The sequence below is a fragment of the Vulpes lagopus genome, chromosome 4 (assembly GCF_018345385.1).
Source record: "Vulpes lagopus strain Blue_001 chromosome 4, ASM1834538v1, whole genome shotgun sequence".
NCBI classification, from domain to species: Eukaryota; Metazoa; Chordata; class Mammalia; order Carnivora; family Canidae; genus Vulpes; species Vulpes lagopus.
The window spans coordinates 110,515,006-110,533,413 of record NC_054827.1 but is presented as its reverse complement, the minus strand read 5'-3'; the positions used below and the strand labels follow the sequence as shown (position 1 = coordinate 110,533,413).

At 39.2% G+C, this 18,408-nt stretch overlaps 1 protein-coding gene across 3 annotated transcripts in view; it reads right to left on the bottom strand.

Annotated features, from left to right (window-relative positions):
• Positions 1-1,180: 1,180 nt before the first annotated feature.
• Positions 1,181-18,408, bottom strand: part of AGBL1 (AGBL carboxypeptidase 1) — a 716,025-nt gene continuing 698,797 nt past the window's right edge. For 2 of the 3 annotated variants that reach the window (XM_041753742.1, XM_041753740.1), the window contains exon 23: positions 1,181-9,381. In XM_041753742.1, coding sequence (XP_041609676.1) covers positions 9,174-9,381 — 208 coding nt within the window. In that variant the 3' untranslated portion in view covers positions 1,181-9,173. The remainder of the gene's footprint in view (positions 9,382-18,408) is intronic. The other variant, XM_041753741.1, reaches the window with a different exon arrangement.

The window sequence follows — 18,408 nt, the reverse complement described above, 5'->3', positions numbered from 1 at the left end:
GCGACAGGACAGGACTGTTAAAGAGCTCTTTTGGAGCAGCCAACAAAGAGTGGGTCACGAGTGGGTGGGTCAGCTTGGAGCAGAGAGGAAACGAGCTTGCAGGGAGCCAGCCACATCTCTACTCTCCATGAGTCCTCTCCCTAGGGTGGTGATGCTGCCACTTCCCGGGGTGCTTGCCACCCCACAGCCACCAAGCCAGGCAATGCTCACCCAAGAGAGAGAATTTCATTGCTCCCTATCGCACCCCCAGCTCTGCTGACTCAATTCACCCCGATTCCTCCACTTTCAGGTCTTCCTGTTTATGTTTGTCGCTTGGTTTCATTATTTATTTTTAGCTCTGATTTCGGAAGCTTTTATTCTGCTGGGCATTGGCAGCGTCTCAACGGCATCGGCCTGGGCTCTGAAAAGATCATTGTGTGTGCCTGGCCTCGGGCCCCAGACGGACAGAGCGCCAGTGTGAGCCCACGTCGTGTGGCCCCTTCATGCATGGCCAGCCCACGGCCAGCAGCCTTCTCTACAGGCCCGCACAGCCACAGCCAGTGTGTGAGAGAGAGGCGACCGCACATTTCATTTGGTCCAGCTCTCGAAAGGAGAAACTGAGACCCAGAGAAATGAAGGGCCCTCCCGCCCAATCGCACATTATAGTTGCAGAGCCAGACCTCAAACTATGCACTCCTAAGTTCCCATCCAATGCACTTGCCCATGCAATAGAAAATAATTTCTGGAACAAAGTCATGAGTTCCTAAATTTCATGAAGGGTGGCCACCAGAGTGCCTGCTCCATTTTTATTATTCACATAATTTTTTCCTGGACTCTGAATGTACTTATATTCATGTGGGGAAAAAAAAAAAACAACCAGTAACAACAAAAACCAAAAGGCTAGAACCACAGTAGGAGCGCCTCTCATCGTGCTCACAGGCCCTGCTATTTGTTATTGTTTTTCCTTAAGAAATACAAAAACATTTTCGCTGTGAGTCAGGAGCAGCAAGCTGGTGCGGCTTGCCTCCTCAGACAGGCTGCAGTAGCAGTGAAGAAGGGACAAGCTTCAGTTCCCAGGACAATGGTCTCTTTGACTGGGATATACCGAACCAGAATTACAAGTGTGCAAGAATAAACAAGGCCGGAGTCAATCTAAAGTTGTTTTACACTCTGTTTTATTAAAGTCAATGCATTTCCGTTCCTATGTGCAGCGCCTAGGTTTGCTTAATTGTAGACACCCGGGGTGAATGCTAATGGAGGCAGAGGACAGCCGCTGATCTGAAACCAAGGCCCTTTTCTGACCTCTACAGGCCATTTGGAGGAAAAAAAGAAAGCTTGCTTCTGGAAAATAACAGAGCAGGAGGCATCACGGACCAGGGACTGAGGAAGATTTTTCCTGGATGCTTCCTTGCTGCTCGGAGCGTACTGGACACAGGCGTGTCCTACTTTTCTGCAGCTCTGCTATTCATGTTTAATAGGTTACTGAGGCAACGAGGACGAGGTTATTCTCAGGAGACCTTTGGAATGGAAATTAAGATCTCAATCACTCAACACATATTTATGAAGGCCCTCCATGTCTTGGGCACAATGCTAGGCCCTCAGGATATAGCAGTGAACAATATCATCTCTCTTCTCCAAAAAAAATGCGAAGTCTGGAGGGCAGGGAGGGCAGAAAAACCCATAGGTAATCCATGCAACAGAAGTTATGACAGGGTTTCTACAGGCTCTGTGGAACTCAGAGTCAGATAAGGGAAGACTACATGGAGGAGGATACATTTAGGATATGATGAATAGAATTTGACACAGAGGTGGGAACAGAGAAACCAAGAGAGTAAAGTGCTTTCTGGAAATGAAAAGTAATTTTTTTTATGACCTTATTGGGGGCTTGTATTAAGACAGGATACCAGAATGTTTGCCAGTGGCTGGATCCCCAAGGGCTCAAGTGCAGGATTCCATTTGCATTTTATCCTTGGGCCCCCGGGAGACCACTGAATGGTTGTAAGCAGCAGAAATAGAAACAAGTGTTCATGCCAAGTATCATCTGGTTGCATAGGGAAGAAAGGGCTGGAAAGGAGGCAAAATCTCAGGTGATGAGAGAAGTGAGGATACTAGCTGTAACCCAGGTGAGAAATGAACCAAGAATGAGAAATGGACAGGTGCATTAAACCAAACGTAAGAGCAAGGCTTGACAAGACTCATGTATTCATGTGTTTAGTGAATGTTTGAGTGTTGGCCTTGCTCAGACATTGGAATGTGCATTGGGCACACCCAAGAAACAAGACAACACAGATTCCTGTAAAGGTGATCAAGCTAGGAACTTGGAGAGAGGCTTGGTGAAGATGGAGAATTATTCTGTGACTTCCTTAGAGGTCTTTAAGGAGACCACTTTTCCTTGGAGTACAGACTCATATATCAGACTGCCTAGGTTGAAACCATGATCCTACTACTTATCATCATAGGCAAGTGCTTGCCTTCTTACACTGTAGCATCCTCACCTGTCAAAGGAGGTATAATAAGAGGGCTTACCTCCCCGGGTTAGGTTGCCAAGCATAACATGATAATACATGCAATGGCCTTAGACATGTGTATTCATGTTCAGCACATGTTAACTGTAGCATAGGGGGAAATCAGAACTTTTCTGGGAGCAGATTCCAGCCCCATCACCTGCGAAAAATACAGCTGAGCCGCACTTTGAAATGGCAGTAATGATGCCCATCTATCACAGGGAGTGCTAGTGAGAGCTTAAATGAGTATGAGCAGAGTGGGAATCACAGATAGGTTTTTTCTCCCCTAATACCTTCTAAAATAACTTCCTTTTCAGACTGAAGTGGGAGTGCGGACCAGTTGATAGGATTCTGTCCAAAAATGTCCATGCATTTAACATCCATAATCTGGCTGACAGGGCTGTCAATCTCTTTGTACCCCTACTTTATCCACAGCTTGTCACAGAACTGACCTCAATACCCCTTCTTATTCTGACCCCCAAAGAATAAAGTCACACTCAGACACACCTCAACTGCATTGCTCCACCAACTGTGCTTAATTATTATTAGTAGTATTTTGTCAGGGGCAGGGTGATGGTGGTGTGGTGGTGGTGGGAATACTTGTCTACTGCTCAAGAAATCTTTTTAACCCTTCTTGGCCCTAGAAAAGATGGGAAGCTCCTAATCAGAATAACCAGTTTGCTGTAGGCAATCATCCATTGCTCTGTTCTATCTTGTCATGAACCCCAAATGTGGTTTATTTGGTAATTCTGCCACAAGTATGCATTCTCTTCCAAAGAGGACTGGATCCATTTTTTTCTCGTGACCTATGCAGGCTCAAAATATGCACATGCTAGGAGGCCAGTTTAGGCCTTATACTGTTCAGAAGACCCCACCTCTTGCCCCAAAGCCTTCCATCTCAATGTGTGTGTGGCAGTTTGGGATGAAAGCACCGTCTAACTGCCCCTACTTTTATGATCGTGGGTCTGATCATAAACTTTCCCTCACTTGCTCTGTTTTCTTGCTTAAAGTCCTGCACTTATATCGTGTGTGCATGTGACTGTGTGTGTGTGTGTGTGTGTGGGTGTGTGTGTATGGTAGGGAACTCAAGCTCAATTTCATTTCCATTGGGTTGGAATGTGCACAATAGATGATTTTAAGTTATATACAATTGTCTTCTTTTTTCATTAGGCACCGAAAGGCTGTAATACAACCCATTTTTATCCTAAAGTGTCTTTTTTGCCACTTTCTTTTTTCTAAACAACACTTTTTTTTTTTTTTATCAAGAATCAGTTGGGCACTCATGAAACCAAACTGCAACATGAACAAAAGAGGACATCTGTTGGGAAGACAGCAGCAGGATCCAGACCTAATGAATTATTTTTGCCCAAAATAAAGCTCTCATGGTGAATACCCAAGCTACTGACTCTGTGTCGTTCCAAGACTGGAGCTGTTAGGAGACTGGAGCGGGTTGTACCAGCAGGGTAAAAGGAATCTATCACTCTAATGCAAATGCAAATGTTCAGACCCACCATGCTGGCCACTGTCCTGGGTCTCTAACAAGGATGACTTATGTCAGGCAATTTCATGGAAGCTCCTTCTCTTGGCAGAGACCAGAGGCTCCTCTTGGAATATGAAATCAACTCTACAGTTCAGTTGTCCAGGCTGGGAAATAAAAGCCATGCATGAGAACTTCTCTTAGGGGTGTAATGTGACCTTCCTTGTGTTGACATCCCTCAATGTGACCCTGTAACTCAAGAAGCAGGTTATTTTCAAATGTGCTTTGTGACTCCAAATCCTTTTTCTGGAGGCCTAGAAGAAACTATAGCCAACGGATAGAATGCTTGGATTCTCAGTGATAGGACTACAGGAAATACCCAAGCAGCCAAGTTGGCACAAGGCGCATGGAGCCGTGTGGCAGTTCCTATCAAAGTGAGTCTGGTACAGATCACCTGTCTGAATATTGCAACCTCTGGCAACTCTAGGAGATTCTGCTCCCCTATTCTCTCTGCTCCAGCTAAACATTCGCACAATATAGTCAAGGGCAAGGCCACCCTGCTCCTTCTTAAGTTTGCTGCACATGGCAACCATCAGCTTGAGGGGCTGAGGTGTGCATGTGCTGGATGTCCTTTTAGTGAAATTAGTTACCTTTTCCATAGCACAAACTCTGCTTTGAGGTGGGAAATGAAGGAATTGAAGGGGAATCTATGGGATCTCACTGAGACGTTGGATGTTCAGGTTTGAGGTCAGAAGGAAGATATATTTTGACTGCTGCCAGCGTGTCAAGAAGTATGCTAGATGCAGGGACAGGTAACAAGATAATATCAGGCGCATGCTTCTTAGAGTTCTCCATCTGCTGTCTAGTGAGGGTGGGGGTGGGGCTGTAAGAAACAGAAACAAAATTGTAACTAGAAAGCATGCTTTACATGGGGTGTCTACACAGTGCATCAGGGACAGAGAAGAGAGTTTATAGAACTTGGCATGGCTGATTAGGAGATTAGGAAGGGTCTTAAGGAAAGTGATATTTGAACTGAGTCTTGAAACCCTCAAATAATGTAATGGGAGATGCTCATCAGAGACAGAGGAAAAATGTGAAAAGGTTTGAAAAATCAAAGTAGGTATTTAGGGAACTATGTGGCTTGAGAGGTGGTGTGTGTGTGTGTGTGTGTGTGTGTGTGTGCATGTGTGTGTGTGTTCGTCTATGCGTGCTCACACACATGCATATGTGCAGTGAGATAAAACAAAGCTATAGCCATGGCAAACTGAAGAGATTGGGTAATGGCAGAACCTGAGTCAGTAAAGAAGATTGGGGCCAGGTTGTGCAGGGATCTTTTTCCTCTAGGAAGTATAGAGCTAAAAAGTCTACAGGGAAGTGTCAAAAACAGCCAGAAGATTCCACCCTTAGGGAATCCTGGAAGTATGATCCTTAGGGGATCACAAGAAGGCTTGTACTTCTCTACCCCTATGGGACTATCCTAAAGGCATAAAAGGCCAGTTACCCATGATTGTCCATCCAAAAAGTGCCCAGAGCTATCCCAGGAAACTGCAACCCCACTGCCCACCCCCATCTCAGTCCTAGCCCTGCCAGGCAGAGCACTGGGTAACAGCTAGTACCGGACACCTGTGCCCATGGTCTGGCCCCAGCAGCAACTTCTTCAGATTCTCATCTCCTTCTGCACACTTTGAACTACATATGCTTCCCATTGGAGCCTGTCACTCCCTGGGAACCTTGAATAATCTTGTTTGGCTTTGAGTTTGGTAGAACAGGGTATTCAGAACAATTCACTATAGTGGTTGGGCCAGCAAGAGACATGTCTAGCCAGGCTGGAAGACCCACTCCTATGACTATCTGGAATTGACTGGCCAGTGAGCTTGTCTTCCTCCAGACTGAAACTCGGTGAAATATGACAAGAATGGCCTTCGGTCTCAGCAGGAAGGGAGGGGAGTCAGCTCTTTCCAACTCCTCTGTTCCTCCCAGGCAAACTTCTCAGCTAACTGGTATCTGTGCTTCGTTGCTCAAGACTTTCACCAGTCCCTAACTCACTGGACATACCTCTCCTTCTACTTATGTACCTCTGGCTTCTAGGAGTCCTTTCCAGATGGACCTGTCATAGGCCCCCAATATTCAACATGACCCCAAACTGCACTCATTTTCTCTCACCTCACTGCAAACCTGATGATCTTCAAATATATAATGTCACACCTAGGGTCCTCATACTATTGAATTACCACTGTAGCAGGCTATCCAGTCAGTCAGGCACAAGCAGGCAGGGCCATGGTTCTGATGCATGCCTGCAGACATCATTCCTAGGCATGCTTCTTCTGAAGATTGTCTTCATCAGCACATTCAGAATAAACACTGAGCTTTCCATCAAAGCACGTCAAGTGTTGTTTGATCAGGTTGATGCCAATCTTCTGTTTCATCTCTTGCCACTCCCCTTCCATCTCCACATACAAACATATCTTTTAAACCAGTCACACTAATCATTTTATTCCAAGCTCTAACTCTACTACAGGGATTTTACACAAATTCATTCTACCTGAAAACTCTTGTACATCCTTCAAGAATCATCTTAATTATCATCTCTTGGTAGACATTTCCCACCAATGCTGCCCCCTTAGATTATCTTCTGCAGAGCTCCACAAAGACACATGCCTCTGTATTAAAATGCTTACCGCTCATATTTCCCACTGAACTGTGAGCAGATTGCCAACAGAGTGGGTCCTTTTCTCTGTATCTTTAGAGCATCGTAAAGTACACGACACATAGTAGATGCTTAAGATATGTTTGTTACACAGATGAATCATATGTTCCATGTTCCTGGTTTGTCCTGAACCTGCTACATATACATTTATATGTCCTGGTCACTTGCCCTCAAAAATATGTTAGATGACCAGAAACTCATCCCATAAACCAATTTGAGCTGAAACACAAAGTGGTGATGATGAGTCAGTATTATTTCTGTCCCTCTCAACATTTATATTTTCAACACAACTATCTTCTCGACCTTTGCAAGCATGGGGAGAACAGAAACATTATGCTATCCTCTATTTAAGAGTGAATAGGTTAATCAGAGAAGTTAAAACCTGCTGTTATCGGATCTTTAAATGCAGTGACTTTGCTATTTCCCTTAAACCTCTTATATACATTTCAGACATCTGAGTGTCATAACACTAAGAATGGACATGTAGTTTCTGAACTGTAGCAAGGAAATTTGGAAGGGAGTTGGAAAAAGAAAGGATCATCAATAATAATAGTAGTAGCAGTAATAATAATAAATAATAATAATATCAGCTTCTCAAACCATAGCACACCTGCCTTTCTACTATGTCTCTGGGATAAGTTATGGCAAAGTTTTACTGTATGGCTTTCTGCTGGTCTAGAGGGTTGTTGTGAGTTTTTTTTTCTGAAGTTATTGTCTCCAAAATCTCTTGGTGGTGATTGATTAATCAAAAAAAGTATTTGGCAATATTTGATCTCCAGGATGCATTATTCCCTTCTCCCTATGCCCAACTCAAATAGACTACATTTTCCAATCTCTCTTGTAGCTACCTATGTCCATAAGACAACTTGTTAGATGGTGAGATTAAGGAGAAGTGTAAAGTATAACTTTCTAAAATATAGAGAATGTGTTCTTTTTCTCTCCTTCTTATTGCTGACTGGGATGTAGATGCAAAGGCTGATGCTTCAGCAACTATCTTAGACTAAGAATAGAAGCAACATGCAGCACAGCTAGAAGACCATGGAAGCTGGGTGCCAGACACCATGTATTGATGATACCAGCTCTGGCCTGCCTGTATCTGGAATCCACATAAAAGATAAACAGAATTGCATTTTATAAAGGTACTGCAATTTTGTATTCTCCGTCTCTTATAGCCAAACCTAACCATAACTAAATATATATGGCATCTGGACTAACATAAATTCGACCTACCATATTTTATCCATCTTATCTCTCATTTAGTATCTGAATTCCACACCCCTTTTCATCCTTTCTGCATAGGTCCTATACACTTAGAGATCATCTAAATCTCTAAGCTATTTGCTTCTGCATGATGAAGGGCCTTGCTCCATTTCACTGATTTTATGATATTCCAACCTCCTACACTCTGCACCTATGAAACCTCCTTCCCAGATTCCCTCCAGGAGGAGGGAGTACTTTCCAACCATGTGACTTCAGGTAATGTCTTCTGTAACTGTGAGAATGCTTATACAGAATGATTTACTTGCGTTATGGAGGAAAATAAGCCAACGTTACTGAGTGTCTACCATGTGCCAATCTGTATACTTTTATATACTATCTCATTTCATTCTCATGATAACTTTATAATATAGATAAGGTCCATCTCCATTGTATGCATAAGAAAACCAAGGTTTGGGGAAAATTAATTAGTTGCTTTAGTTCTCATAACAACTGACTGCCAGATCCAGGATATGAGCCACATCTGTCTGAGTCTAAAATGAATGATTTTTCCACTATGACTTGCTACCTTCCAGCATTATGGTTAGTGGCCTGAATTCATAGGATTTTAAAGTTTGTGAAGACCAATGGCCATGTCTTATTCAGTATTGTGCCTTTTCCCTTAGAATCTAGGATAGCTCCTGGATTATACTGGACCTGTAAAATATATACTGCTAAAACAGACCAAGCACGATGCTCATAAATTATTAGTTGGACAGCCTTTCATGTCCAATAATTCAGCAACTGAAGACCCTGCTAGGACCCTCAGAAGTCTCAGTGGGACTCATGATTTGTGATGAGGAGCTCAGATACTATAGTAGGAAGACAACAATAGGAGACAACACTCATATACATATATAGAACAACTTAGACAACCATATAGAAATTTGGCTGGGAAGCCAAAAAGAAGCCCAACTCCTACTTTCAGTCTGCTCCAGTTTCTAGCATAGGAATGGAGAAGAGCTCAAAATAGTGTTGAGAGGATCCATGGTAATCCTGAGAGTAGCCCATCCTAGCATAATGCAGCTTGCATCGGCTCCCAAAGGCCACCTAAATATGTATGTAAAAGGTATAATTATAACATAGCCAGTTTCTATGCCTAGTGAAACTAGAACAAAATCTGGAATTAGGTCGCTGAGCTCACATGGGCTGGCTCTTTGCACCAACGCTGTACATGTCTGATGGTGAAGAAGCAGCATAGTAGCTAGTCCAATGGTGAGAGACATGGAACTCGCTGTAAACCTCAGGGCTAAGGGGTGGTTTTTCTTCCCCGGCCTGGCCCCTCTTCTTCTTCCCCTCCCTCGTCCTTGTTGAAAGCACACTCCTGGATCTGCCGGTCCAGCTCAGAGAAGCTCCCTTCTGGGTCTGAGCTGCTGTCTGTAATGTAATCAATCTCCTCCATGCAGGGGGGCTCATCATCCAGCTCTGAGGTCACACTGCTGCTGCTGCTGCATCTGCTGTGGGTTCCCACAAAAATAGAAAAAGAGAGGAAGGAGAGGAAGGGAGGGAAGGAAAAAGGGATGAAAAAATACAGAAGGGGAGGGAAACAGAGAGAGGGAGGTGGGGGAAAAGGAGAAGGAAATAAAAAGAGAAGTTACCCAAAGGAAAGAGCATTTATAATCAATGAGAAAGGGGGAAGAAAAGTTATCTTCCCTGAGTCTGCATCTCAACAGCCCCTGCTCCTTTAAATGTGTCCCATACACAGTCGTTGGGTCCTCAATCATTATTTTGAGATGTCGGAGGGAAATCACATAAAATCTTCCAGATTCCCTTTTCCTTTGCCAGAAGAGTTTGCATTTCTAATTCCAATCAGATTTCCAGGCAGCCCGGGTGGCTCAGCTATATAGCGCCGCCTTCAGCCCAGGGCATGATCCTGGAGACCCAGGATAGAGTCCCACATCAGTCTCCCTGCATGGAGCCTGCTTCTTCTCTGCCTGTGTCTCTCATCTCTCTCTCTCTCTTCTCTCTCTCTCTTTCTGTGTGTGTCTCTGATGAATAAATAAATAAAATCTTAAAAAAATAAAGAAGACGATTTCCAATCAGAAGAGGTGGACAACCTCATGTATTTAAGATCTTCAGAATCTTTTTGGCTCAAAGTGAAGTTCTCAGAGAAGGTGTCACTGAGTATCAGAGAATGTCACATCAACTCTATCCAGAGAAGGGTGGAATTGGAATTCGGGTAGCTAAGACCAAAAGCCCTAGCCTGTCCCACTGTAACTCATAGCACTGTGAGTCATTGCATAGCTCTCATTCATTATGATGAGTAGTTTATTAGAATTAGACAAGTAATCTAGGTTGAAATTAATAAAGGAGAGAGAAAGTGGGCAAACAGCATTCTTTTTCTACTGTTTGTGCTTCCCATCATTTTCTTTTTCTCCCTTTTATGTTAGTTTATTTACAAATGAAAGATCAGCAGGGGTAGAACAGCAAGAGGTAGAAGGGAGCAGTAGGAATGGACAACACACTTTGGCCACATATTGAGAGCTGGGGATATTACTTCCCAAGGAACCTCATATCTATCTCATTTGCATAAGGTACCTTCTTTCCTGAAGACTTTCTAATCACTCCCTACTTAGGACTTAACCAATTAGGATTAACAGCGTGCTGGGTTTCTATTCTGTGATTTATAGAAGGCAAGCACTTCATAAATCAGGCAGAGCTGTTCATCCACCTGCCTCGCCATAAACAATGAAAATGGGTAATCAGCGGCATGGTTACATGTTAGCTCCGGAAATGAATCAGAGTCCAGTTCTGTAATTGTCTACTGACTGATGGGAACAGCTTCCATGCTCTCCAGGCCCTCAGTACCCTAAACTGAAGGTCTGGTGGGACATTGCCTGAATGAAGAGGAAGGAGAAAAAATACAAATCTTGTTTACACAGTACCACACCATTAATTTGTTATCATATTTTACAAGCTGAATTGTGGGTGATATAGCGGTTGAGTAAAGGAAGGTAAGAACTGCCTAACTGTAACATGAGCTCAAGTCAGCAATAACTGATTGCCTGTGACTCAGCATCACCATACTAGGGACCAAGATGACATTCTGTGCAATGTCAAGAGCCTGAGCTTAAATCCTGGCTCTGAGACCTTGGAAAACCCCTCAGCCTCCTAGAATGGCAATAATGATACCTCAAGAGCTATTGTGCATACTAAATGAGAAAGTACACAGATGCTATCTAGCAGAGTGCTTTGCAAAGTAAAGGCAATCAATAAATTTTAATTCCACTGTTGTACTGTAGATATGAAAAAAGAGGCTGAAACATGGTGTTAAAGGAGAGCAGGCATTGAGCTTTGTTGCTTCACACCTGGGTTATAACTATAGCAAAACCATTCAAATTGGCACTGTTAATAACTTCTCTAAAGCATCATTCTTATTATGCCACTTCCAGATTTAGGAAATTGCAATGACTCTTCCTTGCTTATTAATGCAATGTGGGTATTGAGAGATGGAATGCTCCCTAGGGGGTCCAGTTGGCAGGAGTCCAAGAGTGAACAACAAGGTCCATCTTCCCCTAATGAGCGCCTGTCTTTCCTCCACTGCAGAGTCTGCTCTAATCACTCAGGGACCTGGATCTTTCCCACCACAATCAAATCATCAGGCTGTTCTGGCTGTGATCATCCAAACATATCAGACTACATGTTTTTCCAAATCTTTATTCAAGTAACCGATTTCCCATATCTGAAATGATTTTCCAATCCCTCAGCATTCAACCAGATAAGATATATCATTTTTAAAAGCTCATCTTAATTTCCACCAAATGACTCTTTTGAAAGCTACATCTCTTTGAAACTTTCTTCCTTTAAATGTTAATCTTCACATATTCACTTAGTTTGTTCTGTTCCTTATTAACGTTTACAATTCTATTGTGAATAAGGCTCAAGCCTCTGCCTAATTGTATATTATTCTATAGAAAGTCTAGAATGTGCTAAGAATATAGTAGATGTACAATAAAAGGTTGCCAAATTGAACATATAACAAGAATGTATGTAGAAAAATACATACATATCATTTTGGACCATCTTTAGGGGAATTACTTTTTCTTGATTTCTTTTTCAAAGGTTTTATATGTGAATTAAGCCAAAATGATCACATTAGTGCATTTTATTGATTTCAACAAATATATAGTTTCCTTTGTCACTGATATATATATAATATAAAATAAACATATTTTATAGTATACAAGGTATAATAAAGTATAAATTATATATTATATTACATTTATTTATTTATATAGAGATGTGTAAATTTATATTTATTTTTAATTTATACATGTAAATATATATTTACATTTATATTTAATGTATCTGTGAAAATGCCTAAAAAGTGTGATTATGTCTCTTACTTATTTTTCCAAATAAAGTACAAGTATTCTAATAGCTTAGAAAATCAAATTACATATTGAGGGATTTCCACTTCTGTATAGACAGAGAAGTATTTATATTTTTTCCTCATAAATTATACTGGATATTTTATATAAAATAAAACATAAGAAGACTGAAATGTGGATGACACATGGAGGAAAAGAAGGCGGACAAGATATGGTTTTGAGACTAAAGGACAACATGGTGGTAAGCTCCCTGACATTTCTCTTTGCTTCTTATATCCCAGACTTGGAGCTAGACAAGCTGACAACCTGGAAATGCTAACAGGTGTGGACAAAAACAGCGCAGCAAGAGCTAGTTCTCTCTAGCCAAATGATAAAGAAAGAGGCAGCCTAGCAAGAAAGAAGAGTTTAAACTACATTAGCTCTAATCCAGCCAAAAACCACAGATAAACCAGTGGTCCCAACCCTACCCCAACATGAGAAGCAGAGAGCCTAGACTTCTACTCTCACTAGACTGTAAAAGGTGCCCACAAGCCCTTTCTTTCCCCCAGGAATAAGGTATCAGAGAAGGTTGAACAGAAAACTGTAACTTTTATTCCTAGTGCACAAAAGTGAGGTCCCTTATCCCTCAATACCACTGGAGGCCATGGGGGAGCCTGAACTTCCATATACAACGGCTGGTAACAAGACTGACCCTTACCACTGCCAATGGAGAGCAGCAGCTAGGCCCTCCTGTCCCTTCAACCCAGAGAAAGTCTGGTGAAAGTCTGGGGGAGGGGGTACTGAAACACTCCCCACTGCCCAGCAGTAACAAAGAACCCTCGTACCCAGGGTGTCAATGTCTTTAAACAGAGAACCTAGACTTTCACCTCCACCTGCCCATAATAAGGTTCCTTCTTCTCCTGTCTGAGTGGTGTCAGAAGAGACAAGTTCAAATTAGGCTTAAATAAGACCTTAGTCTCATAGAATAATACCCAAAATGTCCAGATTTCAGTATAAAATAATTCACCACACCAACAATCAGGACTATCAATAGATACAAATACCAACATGACAGAGAAGTTAGAATTATCTAATGAGAATTTTAAAGCAGGCATGCAAGTGTTCTATTGAAAATTACAAACACACGTGAAAAGAAATAGAATGGCTCAGTAAAGAAATAGAAAAATCTCAGCAAAGGAAATATATATATTATATATTATATTATTTATATATATGGGGTATATATCATTTATATATATTTATATATATATGGAGTATAATGAAAAACCAAATGAAATTTTACAAGTGAGAAGTATACAATAACAGAAATGTAAAATGTGGCAAAGAAATGTAAGACATAAAGAGAATCAGATGGAAAGTTGAAAAGTGAGTAATAAAAATAAATGAATAAACAAAAAATTCAGCAGATGGGCTCAGCAACATAATGGAAGAGACAGAGAAAAGATTCAGTGGGTTTGATAATAAAACAATTTCACTCAACGGAGTGAAAATAAACTAAACCAATGAGCAGGACATCAAGACCCTGTGGCAATATAACAAAAGATCTAACATTCATTCCATCAGTCTCAAAAGACGAAAATCTGAAAAAGTATTCAAAGTCATGGTTGAAAACTTCTTAAACTTAGCAAAAGACATAAACATACAAGTACAAGAAGCTGAGAAAAACCCAAACAGATAAACCCAAAGAAACCCACACCAAGACAGGTTGCTGCCAACCTTCTGAAAACCAATGACACATTAAATCTTGAAAGCAGTGAGAGAGAAACTTTAGGGGAATGACACTATAGGGAAAATATAATTTGAATGATAGCAGTATTCTCCTTAGAAACGATGGAGGCTAGGAGAAAACGGTACACTCTTTCTTCATGGTTGAAAGACAATAACTATCAGGCTAGAATTCAGAAATCAAAAAATAAACATCCTCCAATAATGAAGGGAAAATTAAAGGCATTCTTATAGGAACTAAGGTTTTGAGAATTTATTGCCAGATTCGAGAATTTGTCCCACTCTGTAAGAATGGCTAAAGGTAATACTCTAAACAGAAATAAAATAATAACAGAAGAAATTTTGGAACATAAGGAAGAAAGAAAGAACAACAAAAGAGTAAAAATATGGGTAAATAAAATAGATTTTCCCTTTCCTCTTGAATTATTACAATTATGTTTGATAGTTGAGCCAACATTATAAAGTCATATGACATGGTTCTCCTTGTATTATGTAAATATTTAAGATAATTACATGATAAATGGAAAGCAAAGGAAGATACAGGCACTCAAGTTTTCTATAGTTTGCTTGAATTGGTAAAAATGTGACACCAGTAGATTGCAATAAGTTATATGTATATAATGCAATATCTACAGAACTAAAAATATTATAGAGATATACTCAAGATCCTATAGATAAATCAAAATGGAATTCTAGAAAATGTCCACTTACAGAAAACAGAAGAAAGAAAACAGATAAAAAAGAGAAAGAACAAATGGAAAAACGATAAATGGAAGGCTTAGCTCTAATGTACCAATAACATTAAATGTAAATTATCTAAATACACCAATTAAGAGAGATTCTCAGAGCAGATTAAAAAGCATGATCAAACTGTATGCTGTCTATAACTCACTGAAAATATAATAAAATAGGTAGATGAAAGTGAAAGGATGGAAAAGATATTCCATGCAAACACTGATTAAAAAAAAAAAAGGAAGAATGGCTATGTTAATATTAGTTAATGTAGCTATCAGAGTAAAGGAAATAACCAGAGACACAGAGATGTATGATGATAAAAATGTCCATACATCAAGAAGTCATAGCACTCTTGCATGTATATGCACCAAACAGAACTGCATAAATATGTAAAGCAAACCATGAAAGATCTGAAAGGAGAATTAAACAAATCTATAACTATAGCTCAAGAATTCAACATTCCTTTCTGAATAGTTGATTAAACAACTAGACAGAAAATCAGCAACACTATCAACCACAAGATATAATTGACATTAATAAAATACTTCAGCCCTAAACAACAGAATACATATTCCTTTCTGATGCACGTGGAATATATACCAAGAGAGACCATATCCTCAGCCATACATAAAGCTCCATAAATCGAAAAGGGGAAAAATTGTACAGAGTGTATTCTCTGACCAGAGTGGAATCAAGCTAGAAATCAAAAACGGAAATACAAAAGAAAAGTTCCTAAGCAGTTGGAAAGTCAGCAACTACACTTCTAAATAATTCAGGAGGTCATAGGATATTTCAAGGTAAAGAAAAAAAGACATTGAATTGAACAAAAATGCAAATATAACCTATCAAAATTTGTGGGGCATAGATAGAGCCAAGGTGAGATGGAAATTGATAACAGTAAATGCTTATCTTAGAAAAGTCTAAAATCAAAAAAAAAAAAGAAAAAAAGAAAAGTCTAAAATCAAAAATCTAAGCTGTTACCTTAAGAAGTAGAAACATAAAACCAAAAATAAACTCAAAAGCAAGTAGAAAAAAAGGAAGGAAATAATAAAGAAACAGAAACCAATGTAATTGAAACAGAAGAACAATAGAGAAAAATCAATGGAAAAAAAAGAGCTATTTGAAAAAAAAATCTATAAAATTGATTGGCCTCTAACAAGCCTAACAAAGAAAAAAGAAGGAAGGCATTAAATACCACATCAGTACTGAAACAAGACTATCACTACAGACTCCACAGGCATTGAAATGATCAGGGGATACTACAAAAAACTCTACACACATAAAATTGACAACTTAGATAGTATGGACCAATTCCTTAAAAAAGTAAAAACTACAACAATTCACTTAATATGAAACAGATCATTTGAATAGTTCTATAACTATTAAGAAATTTGAATTTATAATTTAAACTCTTGAAGAAGAAATCTCTAGGGCCATTCACTGGAGAATTCTACAACATGATTAAAAAAAGAATTAACACCAGTTCTACACAATCTTTTCCAGAAAATGAAAGGAGAGAGAATACTTCCTATTCATTTCATGAGTCAAGTATTACCCTGAGACTATAACTAGACAAAGACAATAAGAAGAAGGAAAGAAAACTACAGACCAATATCCCCCATGAATATAAATCCTTAACAAACTATTAACAAATTGAGTTCAGCATTACAAAAAAAAAAAAAAAAAAGAATTCTACACCCTGACCAAATGGAGTTAATTCCAGGGATTTAAGACTGGCTCAATATTAAAAAAACAATTAATAGAAGCCATATACTAACAGGCTAATGAAGAAAAATCACATGATCATATAAGTTTATGCAGAAAATGCACTTGATCAAATTCAACACCCATTAAAAAGAAAAATTCTCAGAAAAGATAGTCATAAAGGAAAGACTTCCTGGCCTTGATAAAAAAATGTGTATGAAAACCTACAGCTAATAGTGTACTTAATGGTGAAAGACTGAATGCTTTTCCCTGTGATCAGGAACAAGTCAATGATTTCTACTGTCATCATTGCCATTCAACACAGTACTAGAAGCTGTAGCCAGCAGAGTGAGGCAGGGAATGAATATAAAAGCATATATATGGGAAAATATATGAGAAAGCAAGAAATGAAACCATCTCTATTTTGGGAATATACAAAAACAAAAACCAAATAAACAAAAAGTAACCCCTAGAACTAAAAGTGAGGTCAATGAAGTCATAGGTAACAAGATCAACATATAAGTCAATTATACCTCACTTAGTAAAAATGAACATATTAAAATCACTAAACTTTTATAATCACTAAATAATAATGAAACACCTACATGTTAATAGAACAAACCATATACCAGACTCGTAATGTAAAAACCTAATGACAGAAATCCAAGATTTCAATAAATGGAAAACCATACGAGGGTTAGAAGATTTAACATTGTAAAGATGGTGATTTTCCCCAAATTGGTAGACAAATTTAACATGATTCTTATCAAAACTCCAAAAATACTCTTGTTGATCTCGGTAAGGTTATGCTAAAATTCATGTGGGAAGGCTAAGGAACTAGAAATAGCTAAAACAATTTTGAAAACAAAAATAAGGTAGGAGGGAGGAATCACTCCACTCAATTTCAAGACATATTCTATAGCTACAGTTATCAAGACTGTATGGTTCTGGCAGAGTGATAGACACGTATCAACAAAATAGGACAGAGAGCCTAGATATCTAGCCACATAGGTAAGACCAAAGTACAAAAGCAACTCAACCACTAGGGAAGTTTTTGATTTTGTATTTTATAAAATATCAAGAGATTTTGCAAAAGAAAGACATTAGCAAACATACAAGACCTCAAGAAATAGAAAGCTAATTGTTTTCCTTAGAAAGGTACAGGCTGAGGCTAAGGGAAGATTTTATGTGAGAAAATCTAAGCAACTCAAAGATGGAACAGAATAAAGATCTCAGAAATGGGAAAGCCATGGTCAGAAAACTGTAGATGAGCATAGATATATGTTAAATATGTAAGGCTAACCTGGAATTGATGTTTATAAAATAGAATATAAATGTTATAAATCTTGCCAGTGTAAAAACAATGTTATAACTAATACAAATAATGTATGAGTCCAAAGGAAATGCAAATTGGAAACTTTGATCATTTACAGCATGAGTCAATAGATAATACAATCAGTTCAAAAATAAAAACAGGAAATAGAGGCTTAAATTTAGGAAAGTAATGTTAACAATGTAATAATTAGAAAGTTTATTGCAGAAATTGGAAACAACAGATGATACAGATGATTTGGAACCCCAAAATTGTCCTGTGAGTATAAACAGTGTGATTCTAGTTGGTGAAATCCTAAGACCTTAATCAGAAATAAGCATAAAACTACCACATAGGTATTCTTTCAGAACCCATGGTCTATGGAATTCCCATGGAGGAGGTGAAGGATACATCCTGCTGAAGGTGTACCCACAAAAACAAATTATGGATCAGATGAGAAAATAATTCACTAAGAACAAAACAGCAGCAAAAACCGACATCCCACAACCTGAAATAATATGACAATCTGGAAGAGACAATAGAATAAGGATGTTTAAAATGATTAGGGGATTAGAATAAATTCCAGAAACATAATGAAATAAGACCTTTTTGAAGGAAAAAATAGGTGAATTCAGAAGCTGAACAGATTATCTCAAAGAAAAAAAGAAAAGTGCAAT